The 20,041-nt window shown below is 55.0% G+C and overlaps 1 protein-coding gene across 4 annotated transcripts in view; it reads right to left on the reverse strand.

Moving 5' to 3' along the window:
* The window catches only part of SCUBE1 (signal peptide, CUB domain and EGF like domain containing 1), a 245,748-nt gene that overhangs the window by 25,283 nt on the left and 200,424 nt on the right, over nt 1–20,041 (reverse strand). For all 4 annotated transcript variants that reach the window (XM_075602787.1, XM_075602786.1, XM_075602785.1 and 1 more), the window contains one exon: nt 1,367–1,483. In XM_075602787.1, coding sequence (XP_075458902.1) covers nt 1,367–1,483 — 117 coding nt within the window. The remainder of the gene's footprint in view (nt 1–1,366; nt 1,484–20,041) is intronic.

Here is a 20,041-nt window from a genome sequence, read left to right on the forward strand (position 1 = left end):
GATATTTCGGTAATCTATGGAGGTATTAATGGCACAGTATGAATCAGTAACACAGCCCTACAAAGAGGTAGACTCTCCCCAATTCAGTGGGAACGGACATGCCTGCGGGTGTACAGTATATGGGACAAAAAACGATTATATGCAGCACACCGTAAGTCATATAACATAACAGTATTACCGGTGCTGCTGGTTCAAGGGATACCTGTAACAATCATCCAGTCTTGAATAAATGGAAGGATCCCGCGCTCCACGGATTTTAAAAGTTCAATTTTATTGCGCCGTTCACAACGACCATTTCGACCTTAGTAGGTCTTTCTCAAGTGAAAAAGGCATAGTGCCAAAGACATAAACAGGAGTATATATTCCCCCTACACTCACATAAAGTGATAAACATCAAAACACCTGAACCAATAGCAATCACATAGCATTAAATATATATATATATGTGTGTGTTTTTGTCTTTGGCACTATGCCTTTTTTACTTGAGCAAGACCTACTCAGGTCGAAACGGTCGTTGTGTACGGCGCAATAAAATTGAACTTTTACAATCCGTGGAGTGCGGGATCCTTCCATTTATGCAGGTGTATATGGGACATACAGGAATAATGTATGCCCTAGTCCAATCAATCATGGTATAACATCTTGTAAATAATTCTGGTTTCCTCCAGCACTTACTTTGTGCACCTACAAGGAACCCACATTATTCCCGAGGGAGATACATGGGGATACGCTCATGCAGCAATTTTTCAGCTGAACCAGTCCCCCAGTGCCTCATTGGTGATTGTCTTGGGGTTAAGTGTGCGTTCCAGCCACTGTAGGCAGGTAATAAGGATAATATAGTGCATCATAGCATCTTTCCTCTTATACCAGGGGTGGGTAACTCCAGTCCTCAAGGGCCACCAACTGGTCTGCAGGATTCCTCTGCTTCAGCACAGGTGGTTTAATTAGTGGCTCAGTCAAAGACTGGGCCACTGATTGAGCCCCCTGTGCTGAAGCAGGGATATCCTCAAAATCTGACCTGTTTGTTGGTGGCCCTTGAGGACTAGAGTTGCCCACCCCTGGCTCAGTAGTCTTAACTGCCTTTTCTGGCAAGTGGCGAGGTGTGCAACTCCTTGAAGGGGGTCTCCAGGTGGTAAGGTAGGCACTGTCCTGCCCGAATAGACTCTTGGTTCAGTTGCCATGCACAAAACTGGCAAGCACAAGTAACTCCTGCTGCCAGAGCCCACTCTGTTATGTCACGTGACTGTGTTTAGAGATCCATCGTCCACGCACATAACAGGCGTGTTACATATAAACCGATTGCACAAATACACACATAAACCGATTTATACCCAGTAAAAAGGAGAGACAACAAAAGGTTCCGAACCTCCGCAGTGCGTCATTCCGTACAATGTGTAGCCCGTGTGGCAGAGGCATTCGAAACTCCCAGGGTAGTTGATGCAGATGTGGTCACAGGTCCGTTCGAAGGAGCATTCATCAACATCTGCAGTAACAACAAACGCGGATTCAGTTACTTAAACAGCCCGGCATCGCCCGCATTCAATCCTTCCAATGTTAAAAAGCCCACAAATACTTTGCTCGGAAAATGAAAGCGCTCTTGAAGGATCTAATACCTCAGTTGTTACTTTTTATTTATTCATCTTAGGAATGCATTTAATCAAGTCAACAAAACCATTATTATTCCGATGGCAAAAAGTGAGATTTGGACACTTACAAATACTACTAACACAGCATAAAGGAAGAATGGGGAAAGTTAGACAAAGAGCATAAAAAGTGTACTTTCTTAAAATGCAGCATAAACTAAAAATCTGTATTTTTTTGAGCATCACAGCACCGTTAATAACACTTTGTATTTAATTTAAATTTGGACACCAAGCAGGAAAACATTAGGGTCTCACAATCCTTTTAAAGCAGCAACCTAAAAGGCTCCTTATAAGGGGTACCCCAGAACTAAACCATAGCACTCCAAGTTAAGGGGTTCTTGAGATATTTAATTTAGAAATTCACTTACAAGAATTCTTGTCCGGGAGAAACAAAATGGCCGTCGCGTCAGCCTCATCCTGGTAGCCGATAAAAAGCCATGACAATCTTGGAAATTGGGGGCGGGGGGGGGGGGAATTCAGAGCTTTTTTATGCCTTGGCTCCGGAGGACGCCCTGGTTGAAGCCTCCTCTTATTCCCGTATGTGGCCAGCAGTACAGTATTTCCCTTGAATGGATTCATTTCTGATCAGTAAACATTTGCTTATGTATTCTCTCTGCTCCCGGAGGTACCTACCTCCGTATGGGGCGCCGGTAGCCGCTTGGCTAGCAGGGATCATGTGATGGTAGCGTTTCAAAGCTCCCATGCCCTGTGGACCAATAGGAAGCCGTGACATCATCAGGTTCGGCTTCCTATTGGCCCACGTGATGCAGAAACTTTAAAACTAAGCCAGCTCAGCCGGAGTGGCTTCCTGCTTCAAACCTGCTACCTGCTTCAAACCTGCTACCTGCTTCAAACCTGCATGTAAAAAAGAGTGTGTGTGTCTGTGTGTGTGTGTGTGTGTGTGTGTGTGTGTGTGTGTGTGTGTGTCTGTGTGTGTGTGTGTGTGTGTCTGTGTGTGTGTGTCTGTGTCTGTGTGTGTCTGTGTCTGTGTGTGTCTGTGTCTGTGTGTGTGTGTGTCTGTGTGTGTGTGTGTCTGTGTGTCTGTGTGTCTGTGTGTGTGTGTGTGTGTGTGTCTGTGTGTGTGTGTGTCTGTGTGTCTGTGTGTCAGTGAAATTGTATTTTGATTTAGATGTTTTGGATTGCCTGAAAGACTTTTGAGAGTATAATTAAAGTTTCAGTGATAAAACACAAAGAAGTTTCACTTGGAAAGCGCGTGCTCAGCACACATCCCGTATTTTTCTGTTTAGTGCATCCAAATAGGTTTTAAAACATGATTCGTTATGAATATTCTGCACGTAAGCCTCATGCATGACAAAGTAATTAGATTTGTGTGTCTGTGTAACTCTGGTGTACATGGGATACAACCTGCCCATTAGAGAGAGGTGTGTGTGCGTCTCCGCCCTCGTGCACAGGTGGTTATGCCCGCTTGTGCGCATGCGGCTCTAGCTGCTTCTGCGCATACGCAGGCGGCTCTAGCTGCTTCTGCGCATACGCAGGCGGCTCTAGCTGCTTCTGCGCATACGCAGGCGGCTCTAGCTGCTTCTGCGCATACGCAGGCGGCTCTTGCTGCTTCTGCGCATATGCATGCGGCTCTAGCTGCTTCTGCGCATACGCAGGCGGGTCTAGCTGCTTCTGCGCATGCGGCTCTAGCTGCTTCTGCGCATACGCATGCGGCTCTAGCTGCTTCTGCGCATACGCAGGCGGCTCTAGCTGCTTCTGCGCATGCGGCTCTAGCTGCTTCTGCGCATGGGTTGTTTCCCATTTCAGCGCATGCACGCGACGACAGACGTCACTTCCGTTACATACTTCCGTCTCCATGAAGGAGATCTGCCCATGTATCCCCCAAGAAGTTTCACTTCAAAAATGAAAACGGCAGAAATTGCTCCTTTACAGTCCGACTATTTGACAGCAATCTTACAGCCAGGGAGAAACCCATGCAGTACATAAACAAGCCACAGGGTGGCACCCACTGACATCAGAAGACACAATCTAGACCAGTGTTTCTCAACCAGGGTGCCATGGAACCCTACTGTGCCGCAGCTCCATGCCAAGGGTGCTGTGGCCCCAGTGAAAAACTCAGCCGCGTGTACATCCCGCACTGTCAGGAGACGCAAAGGCTGGGATCCTCCTCTCTCAGCCCGGCACAAAAAGGAGCGAGAGAGGAGCCTCTCCATCTCCATGCAGAGCAGCTGACATGTTTGTGGTGTGTGTAGGTGGGAAGGAGTGAGGGCTTTGTGTGGGGGGAGGTGGGAAGGAGTGAGGGCTTTGTGTGAGGGGAGGTGGGAAGGAGTGAGGGCTTTGTGTGAGGTGAGGTGGGAAGGAGTGAGGGCTTTGTGTGAAGGGAGGTGGGAAGGAGTGAGGGCTTTGTGTGAGGGGAGGTGGGAAGGAGTGAGGGCTTTGTGTGAGGGGAGGTGGGAAGGAGTGAGGCTTTGTGTGAGGTGAGGTGGGAAGGAGTGAGGGCTTTGTGTGAGGGGAGGTGGGAAGGAGTGAGGGCTTTGTGTGTGGGGTGGTGGGAAGGAGTGAGGGCTTTGTGTGTGGGGAGGTGGGAAGGAGTGAGGGCTTTGTGTGTGGGGAGGTGGGAATGAGTGAGGGCTTTGTGTGAGGTGAGGTAGGAAGGAGTGAGGGCTTTGTGTGAGGGGAGGTGGGAAGGAGTGAGGGCTTTGTGTGAGGTGAGGTGGGAAGGAGTGAAGGCTTTGTGTGAGGGGAGGTGGGAAGGAGTGAGGGCTTTGTGTGAGGTGAGGTAGGAAGGAGTGAGGGCTTTGTGTGAGGGGAGGTGGGAAGGAGTGAGGGCTTTGTGTGAGGTGGGAAGGTGTGAGGGCTTTGTGTGAGGTGAGGTGGGAAGGAGTGAGGGCTTTGTGTGAGAGGAGGTGGGAAGGAGTGAGGGCTTTGTGTGTGGGGAGGTGAGTATGTGAGGGCTTTGTGTGTGGGGAGGTGGGAAGAAGTGAGGGCTTTGTGTGAGGGGAGGTGGGAAGGAGTGAGGGCTTTGTGTGAGGTGAGGTGGGAAGGAGTGAGGGCTTGTGTAAGGGGAGGTGGGAAGGAGTGAGGGCTTGTGTGAGGGGAGGTGGGAAGGAGTGAGGGCTTTGTGTGTGGGGAGGTGGGAAGGAGTGAGGGCTTTGTGTGAGGGGAGGTGGGAAGGAGTGAGGGCTTTGTGTGAGGGGAGGTGGGAAGGAGTGAGGGCTTTGTGTGAGGGAAGGTGGGAAGGAGTGAGGCTTTGTGTGAGGTGAGGTGGGAAGGAGTGAGAGCTTTGTGTGAGGGGAGGTGGGAATGAGTGAGGGCTTTGTGTGAGGTGAGGTAGGAAGGAGTGAGGGCTTTGTGTGAGGGGAGGTGAGTATGTGAGGGCTTTGTGTGAGGTGAGGTGGGAAGGAGTGAGGGCTATGTGTGAGGTGAGGTGGGAAGGAGTGAGGGCTTTGTGTGTGGGGAGGTGAGTATGTGAGGGCTTTGTGTGAGGTGAGGTGGGAATGAGTGAGGGCTTTGTGTGAGGTGAGGTAGGAAGGAGTGAGGGCTTTGTGTGAGGGGAGGTGGGAAGGTGTGAGGGCTTTGTGTGAGGTGAGGTGGGAAGGAGTGAGGGCTTTGTGTGAGAGGAGGTGGGAAGGAGTGAGGGCTTTGTGTGTGGGGAGGTGAGTATGTGAGGGCTTTGTGTGTGGGGAGGTGGGAAGGAGTGAGGGCTTTGTGTGTGGGGAGGTGGGAAGGAGTGAGGGCTTTGTGTGTGGGGAGGTGGGAATGAGTGAGGGCTTTGTGTGAGGTGAGGTAGGAAGGAGTGAGGGCTTTGTGTGAGGGGAGGGGAGTATGTGAGGGCTTTGTGTGAGGTGAGGTGGGAAGGAGTGAGGGCTATGTGTGAGGTGAGGTGGGAAGGAGTGAGGGCTTTGTGTGTGGGGAGGTGAGTATGTGAGGGCTTTGTGTGAGGTGAGGTGGGAATGAGTGAGGGCTTTGTGTGAGGTGAGGTAGGAAGGAGTGAGGGCTTTGTGTGAGGGGAGGTGGGAAGGTGTGAGGGCTTTGTGTGAGGTGAGGTGGGAAGGAGTGAGAGCTGTGTGTGAGGTGAGGTGGGAAGGAGTGAGGGCTTTGTGTGAGAGGAGGTGGGAAGGAGTGAGGGCTTTGTGTGTGGGGAGGTGAGTATGTGAGGGCTTTGTGTGTGGGGAGGTGGGAAGGAGTGAGGGCTTTGTGTGAGGTGAGGTGGGAAGGAGTGAGGGCTTTGTGTGAGGGGAGGTGGGAAGGAGTGAGGGCTTTGTGTGAGGGGAGGTGGGAAGGAGTGAGGGCTTTGTGTGAGGTGAGGTGGGAAGGAGTGAGGGCTTTGTGTGTGGGGAGGTGGGAAGGAGTGAGGGCTTTGTGCGAGGTGAGGTAGGAAGGAGTGAGGGCTTTGTGTGAGGGGAGGTGGGAAGGAGTGAGGGCTTTGTGTGAGGTGAGGTAGGAAGGAGTGAGGGCTTTGTGTGAGGGGAGGTGGGAAGGAGTGAGGGCTTTGTGTGAGGGGAGGTGGGAAGGAGTGAGAGCTTTGTGTGAGGGAGGTGGGAAGGAGTGAGGGCTGTGTGTGAGGTGAGGTGGGAAGGAGTGAGGACTTTGTGTGAGGGGAGGTGGGAAGGAGTGAGGGCTTTGTGTGAGGGAGGTGGGAAGGAGTGAGGGCTTGTGTGTGGGTAGGTGGGAAGGAGTGAGGGCTTGTGTGTGGGGAGGTGGGTATGTGAGGGATTTGTGTGAGGTGAGGTGGTAAGGACTGAGGGCTTTGTGTGAGGTGAGATGGGAAGGAGTGAGGGCTTGTGTGTGGGGAGGTGGGTATGTGAGGGATTTGTGTGAGGTGAGGTGGGAAGGAGTGAGGGCTTTGTGTGAGAGGAGGTGGGAAGGAGTGAGGGCTTTGTGTGTGGGGAGGTGAGCATGTGAGGGCTTTGTGTGTGGGGAGGTGGGAAGGAGTGAGGGCTTTGTGTGAGGTGAGGTGGGAAGGAGTGAGGGCTTTGTGTGAGGGGAGGTGGGAAGGAGTGAGGGCTTTGTGTGAGGTGAGGTGGGAAGGAGTGAGGGCTTTGTGTGAGGGGAGGTGGGAAGGGGTGAGGGCTTTGTGTGTGGGGTGGTGGGAAGGAGTGAGGGCTTTGTGTGAGGGGAGGTGGGAAGGAGTGAGGGCTTTGTGTGAGGTGAGGTGGGAAGGAGTGAGGGCTTTGTGTGAGGGGAGGTGGGAAGGAGTGAGGGCTTTGTGTGTGGGGAGGTGGGAAGGAGTGAGGGCTTTGTGTGTGGGGAGGTGGGAAGGAGTGAGGGCTTTGTGTGTGGGGAGGTGGGAATGAGTGAGGGCTTTGTGTGAGGTGAGGTAGGAAGGAGTGAGGGCTTTGTGTGAGGGGAGGTGAGTATGTGAGGGCTTTGTGTGAGGTCAGGTGGGAAGGAGTGAGGGCTATGTGTGAGGTGAGGTAGGAAGGAGTGAGGGCTTTGTGTGAGGGGAGGTGGGAAGGAGTGAGGGCTTTGTGTGAGGGGAGGTGGGAAGGAGTGAGGGCTTTGTGTGAGGTGAGGTGGGAAGGAGTGAAGGCTTTGTGTGAGGGGAGGTGGGAAGGAGTGAGGGCTTTGTGTGAGGTGAGGTAGGAAGGAGTGAGGGCTTTGTGTGAGGTGAGGTAGGAAGGAGTGAGGGCTTTGTGTGAGGTGAGGTGGGAAGGAGTGAGGGCTTTGTGTGAGAGGAGGTGGGAAGGAGTGAGGGCTTTGTGTGTGGGGAGGTGAGTATGTGAGGGCTTTGTGTGTGGGGAGGTGGGAAGGAGTGAGGGCTTTGTGTGAGGTGAGGTGGGAAGGAGTGAGGGCTTTGTGTGAAAGGAGGTGGGAAGGAGTGAGGGCTTTGTGTGTGGGGTGGTGGGAAGGAGTGAGGGCTTTGTGTGAGGGGAGGTGGGAAGGAGTGAGGGCTTGTGTGAGGTGAGGTGGGAAGGAGTGAGGGCTTGTGTGAGGTGAGGTGGGAAGGAGTGAGGGCTTTGTGTGTGGGGAGGTGGGAAGGAGTGAGGGCTTTGTGTGTGGGGAGGTGGGAAGGAGTGAGGGCTTTGTGCGAGGTGAGGTAGGAAGGAGTGAGGGCTTTGTGTGAGGGGAGGTGGGAAGGAGTGAGGGCTTTGTGTGAGGTGAGGTAGGAAGGAGTGAGGGCTTTGTGTGAGGGGAGGTGGGAAGGAGTGAGGGCTTTGTGTGAGGGGAGGTGGGAAGGAGTGAGAGCTTTGTGTGAGGGAGGTGGGAAGGAGTGAGGGCTTTGTGTGAGGTGAGGTAGGAAGGAGTGAGGGCTTTGTGTGAGGGGAGGTGGGAAGGAGTGAGGGCTGTGTGTGAGGTGAGGTAGGAAGGAGTGAGGGCTTTGTGTGAGGTGAGGTGGGAAGGAGTGAGGGCTGTGTGTGAGGTGAGGTGGGAAGGAGTGAGGACTTTGTGTGAGGGGAGGTGGGAAGGAGTGAGGGCTTTGTGTGAGTGAGGTGGGAAGGAGTGAGGGCTTTGTGTGAGGTGAGGTAGGAAGGAGTGAGGGCTTTGTGTGAGGGGAGGTGGGAAGGAGTGAGGGCTTTGTGTGAGGTGGGAAGGTGTGAGGGCTTTGTGTGAGGTGAGGTGGGAAGGAGTGAGGGCTTTGTGTGAGAGGAGGTGGGAAGGAGTGAGGGCTTTGTGTGAGGGGAGGTGAGTATGTGAGGGCTTTGTGTGAGGTGAGGTGGGAAGGAGTGAGGGCTATGTGTGAGGTGAGGTGGGAAGGAGTGAGGGCTTTGTGTGTGGGGAGGTGAGTATGTGAGGGCTTTGTGTGAGATGAGGTGGGAATGAGTGAGGGCTTTGTATGAGGTGAGGTAGGAAGGAGTGAGGGCTTTGTGTGAGGGGAGGTGGGAAGGTGTGAGGGCTTTGTGTGAGGTGAGGTGGGAAGGAGTGAGGGCTTTGTGTGAGAGGAGGTGGGAAGGAGTGAGGGCTTTGTGTGTGGGGAGGTGAGTATGTGAGGGCTTTGTGTGTGGGGAGGTGGGAAGGAGTGAGGGCTTTGTGTGTGGGGAGGTGGGAAGGAGTGAGGGCTTTGTGTGTGGGGAGGTGGGAATGAGTGAGGGCTTTGTGTGAGGTGAGGTAGGAAGGAGTGAGGGCTTTGTGTGAGGGGAGGGGAGTATGTGAGGGCTTTGTGTGAGGTGAGGTGGGAAGGAGTGAGGGCTATGTGTGAGGTGAGGTGGGAAGGAGTGAGGGCTTTGTGTGTGGGGAGGTGAGTATGTGAGGGCTTTGTGTGAGGTGAGGTGGGAATGAGTGAGGGCTTTGTGTGAGGTGAGGTAGGAAGGAGTGAGGGCTTTGTGTGAGGGGAGGTGGGAAGGTGTGAGGGCTTTGTGTGAGGTGAGGTGGGAAGGAGTGAGGGCTGTGTGTGAGGTGAGGTGGGAAGGAGTGAGGGCTTTGTGTGAGAGGAGGTGGGAAGGAGTGAGGGCTTTGTGTGTGGGGAGGTGAGTATGTGAGGGCTTTGTGTGTGGGGAGGTGGGAAGGAGTGAGGGCTTTGTGTGAGGTGAGGTGGGAAGGAGTGAGGGCTTTGTGTGAGGGGAGGTGGGAAGGAGTGAGGGCTTTGTGTGAGGGGAGGTGGGAAGGAGTGAGGGCTTTGTGTGAGGTGAGGTGGGAAGGAGTGAGGGCTTTGTGTGAGGGGAGGTGGGAAGGAGTGAGGGCTTTGTGTGTGGGGAGGTGGGAAGGAGTGAGGGCTTTGTGTGAGGGGAGGTGGGAAGGAGTGAGGGCTTTGTGTGTGGGGTGGTGGGAAGGAGTGAGGGCTTTGTGTGAGGGGAGGTGGGAAGGAGTGAGGGCTTTGTGTGAGGTGAGGTGGGAAGGAGTGAGGGCTTTGTGTGAGGGGAGGTGGGAAGGAGTGAGGGCTTTGTGTGAGAGGAGGTGGGAAGGAGTGGGGGCTTTGTGTGTGGGGAGGTGAGTATGTGAGGGCTTTGTGTGTGGGGAGGTGGGAAGGAGTGAGGGCTTTGTGTGAGGTGAGGTGGGAAGGAGTGAGGGCTTTGTGTGAAGGGAGGTGGGAAGGAGTGAGGGCTTTGTGTGTGGGGTGGTGGGAAGGAGTGAGGGCTTTGTGTGAGGGGAGGTGGGAAGGAGTGAGGGCTTGTGTGAGGTGAGGTGGGAAGGAGTGAGGGCTTGTGTGAGGTGAGGTGGGAAGGAGTGAGGGCTTTGTGTGTGGGGAGGTGGGAAGGAGTGAGGGCTTTGTGTGTGGGGAGGTGGGAAGGAGTGAGGGCTTTGTGCGAGGTGAGGTAGGAAGGAGTGAGGGCTTTGTGTGAGGGGAGGTGGGAAGGAGTGAGGGCTTTGTGTGAGGTGAGGTAGGAAGGAGTGAGGGCTTTGTGTGAGGGGAGGTGGGAAGGAGTGAGGGCTTTGTGTGAGGGGAGGTGGGAAGGAGTGAGAGCTTTGTGTGAGGGAGGTGGGAAGGAGTGAGGGCTGTGTGTGAGGTGAGGTGGGAAGGAGTGAGGACTTTGTGTGTGGGTAGGTGGGAAGGAGTGAGGGCTTGTGTGTGGGGAGGTGGGTATGTGAGGGATTTGTGTGAGGTGAGGTGGTAAGGACTGAGGGCTTTGTGTGAGGTGAGATGGGAAGGAGTGAGGGCTTTGTGTGTGGGGAGGTGGGAAGGAGTGAGGGCTTGTGTGTGGGGAGGTGGGTATGTGAGGGATTTGTGTGAGGTGAGGTGGGAAGGAGTGAGGGCTTTGTGTGAGAGGAGGTGGGAAGGAGTGAGGGCTTTGTGTGTGGGGAGGTGAGTATGTGAGGGCTTTGTGTGTGGGGAGGTGGGAAGGAGTGAGGGCTTTGTGTGAGGTGAGGTGGGAAGGAGTGAGGGCTTTGTGTGAGGGGAGGTGGGAAGGAGTGAGGGCTTTGTGTGAGGTGAGGTGGGAAGGAGTGAGGGCTTTGTGTGAGGGGAGGTGGGAAGGAGTGAGGGCTTTGTGTGTGGGGTGGTGGGAAGGAGTGAGGGCTTTGTGTGAGGGGAGGTGGGAAGGAGTGAGGGCTTTGTGTGAGGTGAGGTGGGAAGGAGTGAGGGCTTTGTGTGAGGGGAGGTGGGAAGGAGTGAGGGCTTTGTGTGAGGGGAGGTGGGAAGGAGTGAGGGCTTTGTGTGTGGGGAGGTGGGAAGGAGTGAGGGCTTTGTGTGTGGGGAGGTGGGAAGGAGTGAGGGCTTTGTGTGTGGGGAGGTGGGAATGAGTGAGGGCTTTGTGTGAGGTGAGGTAGGAAGGAGTGAGGGCTTTGTGTGAGGGGAGGTGAGTATGTGAGGGCTTTGTGTGAGGTCAGGTGGGAAGGAGTGATGGCTATGTGTGAGGTGAGGTAGGAAGGAGTGAGGGCTTTGTGTGAGGGGAGGTGGGAAGGAGTGAGGGCTTTGTGTGAGGGGAGGTGGGAAGGAGTGAGGGCTTTGTGTGAGGTGAGGTGGGAAGGAGTGAAGGCTTTGTGTGAGGGGAGGTGGGAAGGAGTGAGGGCTTTGTGTGAGGTGAGGTAGGAAGGAGTGAGGGCTTTGTGTGAGGGGAGGTGGGAAGGAGTGAGGGCTTTGTGTGAGGTGGGAAGGTGTGAGGGCTTTGTGTGAGGTGAGGTGGGAAGGAGTGAGGGCTTTGTGTGAGAGGAGGTGGGAAGGAGTGAGGGCTTTGTGTGAGGTGGGGAGGTGAGTATGTGAGGGCTTTGTGTGTGGGGAGGTGGGAAGGAGTGAGGGCTTTGTGTGAGGTGAGGTGGGAAGGAGTGAGGGCTTTGTGTGAAAGGAGGTGGGAAGGAGTGAGGGCTTTGTGTGTGGGGTGGTGGGAAGGAGTGAGGGCTTTGTGTGAGGGGAGGTGGGAAGGAGTGAGGGCTTGTGTGAGGTGAGGTGGGAAGGAGTGAGGGCTTGTGTGAGGTGAGGTGGGAAGGAGTGAGGGCTTTGTGTGTGGGGAGGTGGGAAGGAGTGAGGGCTTTGTGTGTGGGGAGGTGGGAAGGAGTGAGGGCTTTGTGCGAGGTGAGGTAGGAAGGAGTGAGGGCTTTGTGTGAGGGGAGGTGGGAAGGAGTGAGGGCTTTGTGAGAGGTGAGGTAGGAAGGAGTGAGGGCTTTGTGTGAGGGGAGGTGGGAAGGAGTGAGGGCTTTGTGTGAGGGGAGGTGGGAAGGAGTGAGAGCTTTGTGTGAGGGAGGTGGGAAGGAGTGAGGGCTGTGTGTGAGGTGAGGTGGGAAGGAGTGAGGACTTTGTGTGAGGGGAGGTGGGAAGGAGTGAGGGCTTTGTGTGAGGGGAGGTGGGAAGGAGTGAGAGCTTTGTGTGAGGGAGGTGGGAAGGAGTGAGGGCTGTGTGTGAGGTGAGGTGGGAAGGAGTGAGGACTTTGTGTGAGGGGAGGTGGGAAGGAGTGAGGGCTTTGTGTGAGTGAGGTGGGAAGGAGTGAGGGCTTGTGTGTGGGGAGGTGGGTATGTGAGGGATTTGTGCGAGGTGAGGTGGTAAGGAGTGAGGGCTTTGTGTGAGGTGAGATGGGAAGGAGTGAGGGCTTTGTGTGTGGGGAGGTGGGAAGGAGTGAGGCTTTGTGTGAGGTGAGGTGGGAAGGAGTGAGGGCTTTGTGTGAAAGGAGGTGGGAAGGAGTGAGGGCTTTGTGTGAGGGGAGGTGGGAAGGAGTGAGAGCTTTGTGTGAGGGAGGTGGGAAGGAGTGAGGGCTGTGTGTGAGGTGAGGTGGGAAGGAGTGAGGACTTTGTGTGAGGGGAGGTGGGAAGGAGTGAGGGCTTTGTGTGAGTGAGGTGGGAAGGAGTGAGGGCTTGTGTGTGGGGAGGTGGGTATGTGAGGGATTTGTGCGAGGTGAGGTGGTAAGGAGTGAGGGCTTTGTGTGAGGTGAGATGGGAAGGAGTGAGGGCTTTGTGTGAGGGGAGGTGGGAAGGAGTGAGGGCTTTGTGTGAGGTGAGGTGGGAAGGAGTGAGGGCTTTGTGTGAGGTGAGGTGGGAAGGAGTGAGGGCTTTGTGTGAGGGGAGGTGGGAAGGAGTGAGGGCTTTGTGTGAGGGGAGGTGGGAAGGAGTGAGGGCTTTGTGTGAGGTGAGGTGGGAAGGAGTGAGGGCTTTGTGTGAGGTGAGGTGGGAAGGAGTGAGGGCTTTGTGTGAGGTGAGGTGGGAAGGAGTGAGGGCTTTGTGTGAGGTGAGGTGGGAAGGAGTGAGGGCTTTGTGTGAGGTGAGGTGGGAAGGAGTGAGGGCTTTGTGTGAGGGGAGGTGGGAAGGAGTGAGGGCTTTGTGTGAGGGGAGGTGGGAAGGAGTGAGGGCTTTGTGTGAGGTGAGGTGGGAAGGAGTGAGGGCTTTGTGTGAGGGGAGGTGGGAAGGAGTGAGGGCTTGTGTGTGGGGAGGTGGGTATGTGAGGGATTTGTGCGAGGTGAGGTGGTAAGGAGTGAGGGCTTTGTGTGAGGTGAGATGGGAAGGAGTGAGGGCTTTGTGTGAGGGGAGGTGGGAAGGAGTGAGGGCTTTGTGTGAGGTGAGGTGGGAAGGAGTGAGGGCTTTGTGTGAGGTGAGGTGGGAAGGAGTGAGGGCTTTGTGTGAGGGGAGGTGGGAAGGAGTGAGGGCTTTGTGTGAGGGGAGGTGGGAAGGAGTGAGGGCTTTGTGTGAGGTGAGGTGGGAAGGAGTGAGGGCTTTGTGTGAGGTGAGGTGGGAAGGAGTGAGGGCTTTGTGTGAGGTGAGGTGGGAAGGAGTGAGGGCTGTGTGTGAGGTGAGGTGGGAAGGAGTGAAAGCTTTGTGTGTGGGGAGGTGGGAAGGAGTGAGGGCTGTGTGTGAGGTGAGGTAGGAAGGAGTGAGGGCTTTGTGTGAGGTGAGGTGGGAAGGAGTGAGGGCTGTGTGTGAGGTGAGGTGGGAAGGAGTGAGGGCTTTGTGTGAGGGGAGGTGGGAAGGAGTGAGGGCTTTGTGTGAGGGGAGGTGGGAAGGAGTGAGGGCTGTGTGTGAGGTGAGGTGGGAAGGAGTGAGGGCTTTGTGTGAGGTGAGGTGGGAAGGAGTGAGGGCTTTGTGTGAGGTGAGGTGGGAAGGAGTGAGGGCTTTGTGTGAGAGGAGGTGGGAAGGAGTGAGGGCTTTGTGTGTGGGGAGGTGAGTATGTGAGGGCTTTGTGTGTGGGGAGGTGGGAAGGAGTGAGGGCTTTGTGTGAGGTGAGGTGGGAAGGAGTGAGGGCTTTGTGTGAAGGGAGGTGGGAAGGAGTGAGGGCTTTGTGTGTGGGGTGGTGGGAAGGAGTGAGGGCTTTGTGTGAGGGGAGGTGGGAAGGAGTGAGGGCTTGTGTGAGGTGAGGTGGGAAGGAGTGAGGGCTTGTGTGAGGTGAGGTGGGAAGGAGTGAGGGCTTGTGTGAGGTGAGGTGGGAAGGAGTGAGGGCTTTGTGTGTGGGGAGGTGGGAAGGAGTGAGGGCTTTGTGTGTGGGGAGGTGGGAAGGAGTGAGGGCTTTGTGCGAGGTGAGGTAGGAAGGAGTGAGGGCTTTGTGTGAGGGGAGGTGGGAAGGAGTGAGGGCTTTGTGTGAGGTGAGGTAGGAAGGAGTGAGGGCTTTGTGTGAGGGGAGGTGGGAAGGAGTGAGGGCTTTGTGTGAGGGGAGGTGGGAAGGAGTGAGAGCTTTGTGTGAGGGAGGTGGGAAGGAGTGAGGGCTGTGTGTGAGGTGAGGTGGGAAGGAGTGAGGACTTTGTGTGAGGGGAGGTGGGAAGGAGTGAGGGCTTTGTGTGAGTGAGGTGGGAAGGAGTGAGGGCTTGTGTGTGGGGAGGTGGGTATGTGAGGGATTTGTGCGAGGTGAGATGGTAAGGAGTGAGGGCTTTGTGTGAGGTGAGATGGGAAGGAGTGAGGGCTTTGTGTGTGGGGAGGTGGGAAGGAGTGAGGCTTTGTGTGAGGTGAGGTGGGAAGGAGTGAGGGCTTTGTGTGAGGTGAGGTGGGAAGGAGTGAGGGCTTTGTGTGAGGGGAGGTGGGAAGGAGTGAGAGCTTTGTGTGAGGGAGGTGGGAAGGAGTGAGGGCTGTGTGTGAGGTGAGGTGGGAAGGAGTGAGGACTTTGTGTGAGGGGAGGTGGGAAGGAGTGAGGGCTTTGTGTGAGTGAGGTGGGAAGGAGTGAGGGCTTGTGTGTGGGGAGGTGGGTATGTGAGGGATTTGTGCGAGGTGAGGTGGTAAGGAGTGAGGGCTTTGTGTGAGGTGAGATGGGAAGGAGTGAGGGCTTTGTGTGAGGGGAGGTGGGAAGGAGTGAGGGCTTAGTGTGAGGGGAGGTGGGAAGGAGTGAGGGCTTTGTGTGAGGTGAGGTGGGAAGGAGTGAGGGCTTTGTGTGAGGTGAGGTGGGAAGGAGTGAGGGCTTTGTGTGAGGGGAGGTGGGAAGGAGTGAGGGCTTTGTGTGAGGGGAGGTGGGAAGGAGTGAGGGCTTTGTGTGAGGTGAGGTGGGAAGGAGTGAGGGCTTTGTGTGAGGTGAGGTGGGAAGGAGTGAGGGCTTTGTGTGAGGTGAGGTGGGAAGGAGTGAGGGCTGTGTGTGAGGTGAGGTGGGAAGGAGTGAGGGCTTTGTGTGTGGGGAGGTGGGAAGGAGTGAGGGCTGTGTGTGGTGAGGTAGGAAGGAGTGAGGGCTTTGTGTGAGGTGAGGTGGGAAGGAGTGAGGGCTGTGTGTGAGGTGAGGTGGGAAGGAGTGAGGGCTTTGTGTGAGGGGAGGTGGGAAGGAGTGAGGGCTTTGTGTGAGGGGAGGTGGGAAGGAGTGAGGGCTGTGTGTGAGGTGAGGTGGGAAGGAGTGAGGGCTTTGTGTGAGGTGAGGTGGGAAGGAGTGAGGGCTTTGTGTGAGGTGAGGTGGGAAGGAGTGAGGGCTGTGTGTGAGGTGAGGTAGGAAGGAGTGAGGGCTTTGTGTGAGGTGAGGTGGGAAGGAGTGAGGGCTGTGTGTGAGGGGAGGTGGGAAGGAGTGAGGGCTTTGTGTGAGGTGAGGTAGGAAGGAGTGAGGGCTTTGTATGAGGGGAGGTGGGAAGGAGTGAGGGCTTTGTGTGAGGTGAGGTGGGAAGGAGTGAGGGCTGTGTGTGAGGTGAGGTGGGAAGGAGTGAGGGCTGTGTGTGAGGGGAGGTGGGAAGGAGTGAGGGCGTTGTGTGAGGGGAGGTGGGAAGGAGTGAGGGCTTTGTGTGAGGTGAGGTGGGAAGGAGTGAGGGCTTTGTGTGAGGTGGGAAGGAGTGAGGCTTTGTGTGAGGTGAGGGGAGTATGTGAGGGCTTTGTGTGAGGGGAGGTGGGAAGGAGTGAGGGCTTTGTGTTAGGGGAGGTGGGAAGGAGTGAGGGCTTGTGTGAGGGGAGGTGGGAAGGAGTGAGGGTTTTGTGTGTGGTGAGAATCCAGATTTTGTGTTCATTTAAACTCTGTGCATGTTATGGGTGAAAAACACCGGGTGAATAGTGAAGTTGCCCCATCACTGTCAGAGATGTCTGTAATACTATATGTTGCAAGCACCTCTGGCATAGTAGCGGCAGACACTGCTTGAGCTCTGGTTAAGGGCCTGACAGAGTAGCTCAGCGCCTGCTTATATCACACAGAGTAGCTCAGTGCTAATAACACACAGAGTAACTCAGTGCTAATAACACACGGAGTAGCTCAGTGCTAATAACACATGGAGTAGCTCAGTGCTAATAACACACGGAGTAGCTCAGTGCTAATAACACACGGAGTAGCTCAGTGGTAATCTCACGCCCTTTCGAGCGGGTGAAACCTAGCAAGCCACTTTTTTACCCTGTACATCAGTAACTAAAATTAGATTGTAAGCTCTGCGGGACAAGCGCTCATTGTGCCTGCACAATTCTATGAACATCACTGTCAGTGCTATATAAGAACTATATATTTATTATTTCTCGAGAAGCAGAGATGCAGATGTGAGCGATTGCAATCTGCCAGCGTAATAATTACAGCCCAAATCTGCACCTACCGTGCAGCGCCTGTGACAGCAGTCACCATGCTTAACCCCTTCTGTGCCGGAGTAGTTAACTCTTGTGCAACTCTTATGCAATAGCTCCACCCCAGCGCAACTGTGATACATAAACTGATGCAAAATTATTAGAACCTGGACTTGCTAAATCCCTTCTAATAATAATAATAATAGATGTGGGGTTTTTCCCCATAGACTGCGGTACTGTACATAGAATTTCTCAGGCATAAATCCCTGCCCCATAGCGCTAACAATGTCATGTTGTTGCTGGTGATCAACGGACATTAACTATACGCAGAGAAGGTGTTATGTGTCCGAGTGCTTTCACTTAGTTGCACCAAATACTGCGGAGTAGACACGCACCGTCAAAGTATACAGACTGCGCCCCAGGTCACTTCAGACTGAGGCTCCTGGGTTAGCCGCCCTTATCCTGAGCTCGATGTCCCCACCAGGCGCTGTGATTTGAAACCAGGCCGGGAAGGGAATGAGCAAGCGGATGCAGCCAGCTCCCAATCCCGCAAAGCCAGCTGTTAATAGGCAATTTAAGCCTAATTTAGACGCGCAGAATGTAGCTGCTCTTCCTCATTACGCGCCTGAAAGCCATGAACACGAGGCCCCAGGCGGGGACGCGGAGAGGAAAAGCAGGACCTGCATATAAAGCCTCGTTTCCCTGCTTCCCCGCTGCTTCCCTGATATTTAGTGGCTGAACGCTGGAACAGGCAAAGTGCTGTGAAATGTAATTGCAGACCCGCGCACCTCCAGGCTTTCTGTTACATAAGCAACTTGCACAAAATCCACTTTCTGCGTGCCCAGTCCTGCTTAACCCCTTGAGTGCCCTATTAAGCAGACAATGTGTGTGGTGAGGGTGGGCCCCCTGGAGAGCCTTATTTATACAATGTTTTACCAGGAAGTCCTGGGCACAGAGTTATGGTTACAGTAAGTGCGCAGGGTTATACATTATATACAAGCCATTGCATGCACAGTAAGAGATAATATATGTTATAGGCGTACATTGTAGCTCAGGAGTGGCCAACGTAAGTCCTCAAGGGCCGCCAATAGGCCCGGTATTAAGGATATCCCTGCTTCAGCACAGGTGGCTCAGTCAGACTGAGCCACCTGTGCTGAAGCAGGGATATCCTTCAAAGCTGACCCGTTGGTGACCCTAGAGGATTGGAGTTGGCCACCCCTTCTCTATAGGGTGTATTTGCTTAGGTCGCCCAGCTTCAAATCGGCGGCAAAGGCAGCGCAAAAGAACTGAACCAGATTTATCAAAGGAAAAAACTCCATTTGCTTTCAATGGGATCACATTTCTGATGTTACTGTTTGCACCGACTTTGCTCCAGTTTTGCACCCAGCAGACTTCAGTACACAGACCCACACGGCTCCTATTTCATAGAGTAGGAAGCGCAGCATCGCCAACCTACGGCTGAGTCCATGGTCAGCGCTTATCCGCTGACCCGCGCTGAGGCGTGCTGACGCTTGTCAATGAGCCCCTGCAGCCGCAATGAGAGCGGCTTTAGCAGGGGCTCGCGCACGCTTCCGCAGGCGTGCGGAAGCGTAGCCGACATTCATTTTTGAAGTTTGAGCGCTCACGGGAGCGCAGGGCCGGTCACGTGAGCGGTTCGCCCAATGAGGGCGAACCAGCTCCGTGACGTCACTGCTGCCCCCCTCCCCCGACACGCCCCCAGACGGCGCGCGAACTAAGGCCAGGGAAAGCACCCGCTTTCCCTCAGCCTCAGCGCTCCTCCGCACGGCTGAAGTCACCATGGACCTACCTCTCCGACATCGTGTGAATTCAGTCCACTTTGGGGTCTCCACTGCCCACAGGAATGTAGGACCACGTGAACCAAATAGACTGGCATCTACGCCACAAAACACCAACTGCATGGAAGTCTTCTGAGAACATGGAGCCGGACTGGCGATACGGAGGCTGACACGGAGCACGGACTTCTATCGCAGCAAATGGAAGCCAATCCATTGTCGGTCGTGCTTTACCCGACTTCTCGCACTATTAAACAGGGGGGTTTGGTACCTGTTGTGCATTTTGGAGTTGGGCATTTGGGCATCAAGCTATAAACTTAATAAATAGGTCTTCACAATCTTTTACAATGGTCAAAATTACAGTTTTCACTTTACTGCAACCCAGGTATATAATAGCGCCCCTTTTTGACACAGATAGATAGGATGTGGTGGGTTTGGGTTCTGAGATTGCCGGGGCTGTGTGTCTTTACATTTCTATTGGGAAACAATTTGGAGGTTTGTGCGCCTCCTCCCTGGTGTTAAACGCCCTCATCCCACCTTTTGAATGGCAGGTCTGGTTGTGCACCTGTGAATGAGCGGGCTATGGAGACAGCTCTCCCCCCATTACAGAGGTTAGGAGGCTTTCTGAGAGTGCAGAAGTGGTAGGACTTGCAGAAGAGGGGGAAACGTGGCGGGGTTTGCAGAAGACGGGATACCGTGGCGGGGTTTGCAGAAGACGGGATACCGTGGCGGGGTTTGTAGAAGACTGGATACCGTGGCGGGGTTTGTAGAAGATGGGATACCGTGGCGGGGTTTGCAGAAGACGGGATACCGTGGCGGGGTTTGCAGAAGAGGGGATACCGTGGCGGGGTTTGCAGAAGAGGGGATACCGTGGCGGGGTTTGCAGAAATGGGGATACCGTGGCGGGGTTTGCATTAGAGGGGATACCGTGGCGGGGTTTGCAGAAGAAGGGATACCGTGGCGGGGTTTGCAGAAGACGGGATACCGTGGCGGGGTTTGTAGAAGACGGGATACCGTGGCGGGGTTTGTAGAAGATGGGATACCGTGGCGGGGTTTGCAGAAGACGGGATACCGTGGCGGGGTTTGCAGAAGAGGGGATACCGTGGCGGGGTTTGCAGAAGAGGGGATACCGTGGCGGGGTTTGCAGAAGAGGGGATACCGTGGCGGGGTTTGCAGAAATGGGGATACCGTGGCGGGGTTTGCATTAGAGGGGATACCGTGGCGGGGTTTGCGTTAGAGGGGATACCGTGGCGGGGTTTGCAGAAGAAGGGATACCGTGGCGGGGTTTGCAGGAGACGGGATACCGTGGCGGGTTTGCAGGAGACGGGATACCGTGGCGGGGTTTGCAAAAGACGGGATACCGTGGCGGGGTTTGCAGAAGAGGGGATACCGTGGCGGGGTTTGCCGGAGACGGGATACCGTGGCGGGGTTTGCAGGAGAGGGGATACCGTGGCGGGGTTTGCAGGAGACGGGATACCGTGGCGGGGTTTGAAGGAGACGGGATACCGTGGCAGGGTTTGCAGGAGACTGGATACCGTGGCGGGGTTTGCAGGAGAGGGGATACCGTGGCGGGGTTTGCAGGAGAGGGGATACCGTGGCGGGGTTTGCAGGAGACGGGATACCGTGGCGGGGTTTGCAGGAGACGGGATACCGTGACGTGGTTTGCAGGAGACGGGGATACGTGGCGGGGTTTGCAGGAGACGGGATACCGTGGCGGGGTTTGCAGGAGACGGGATACCGTGGCGGGTTTGAAGGAGACGGGATACCGTGGCGGGTTTGAAGGAGACGGGATACCGTGGCAGGGTTTGAAGGAGACGGGATACCGTGGCAGGGTTTGAAGGAGACGGGATACCGTGGCAGGGTTTGCAGGAGACGGGATACCGTGGCGGGGTTTGCAGGAGACGGGATACCGTG

The sequence above is a fragment of the Ascaphus truei genome, chromosome 5 (genome assembly GCF_040206685.1).
Source record: "Ascaphus truei isolate aAscTru1 chromosome 5, aAscTru1.hap1, whole genome shotgun sequence".
Lineage (NCBI taxonomy): Eukaryota > Metazoa > Chordata > Amphibia > Anura > Ascaphidae > Ascaphus > Ascaphus truei.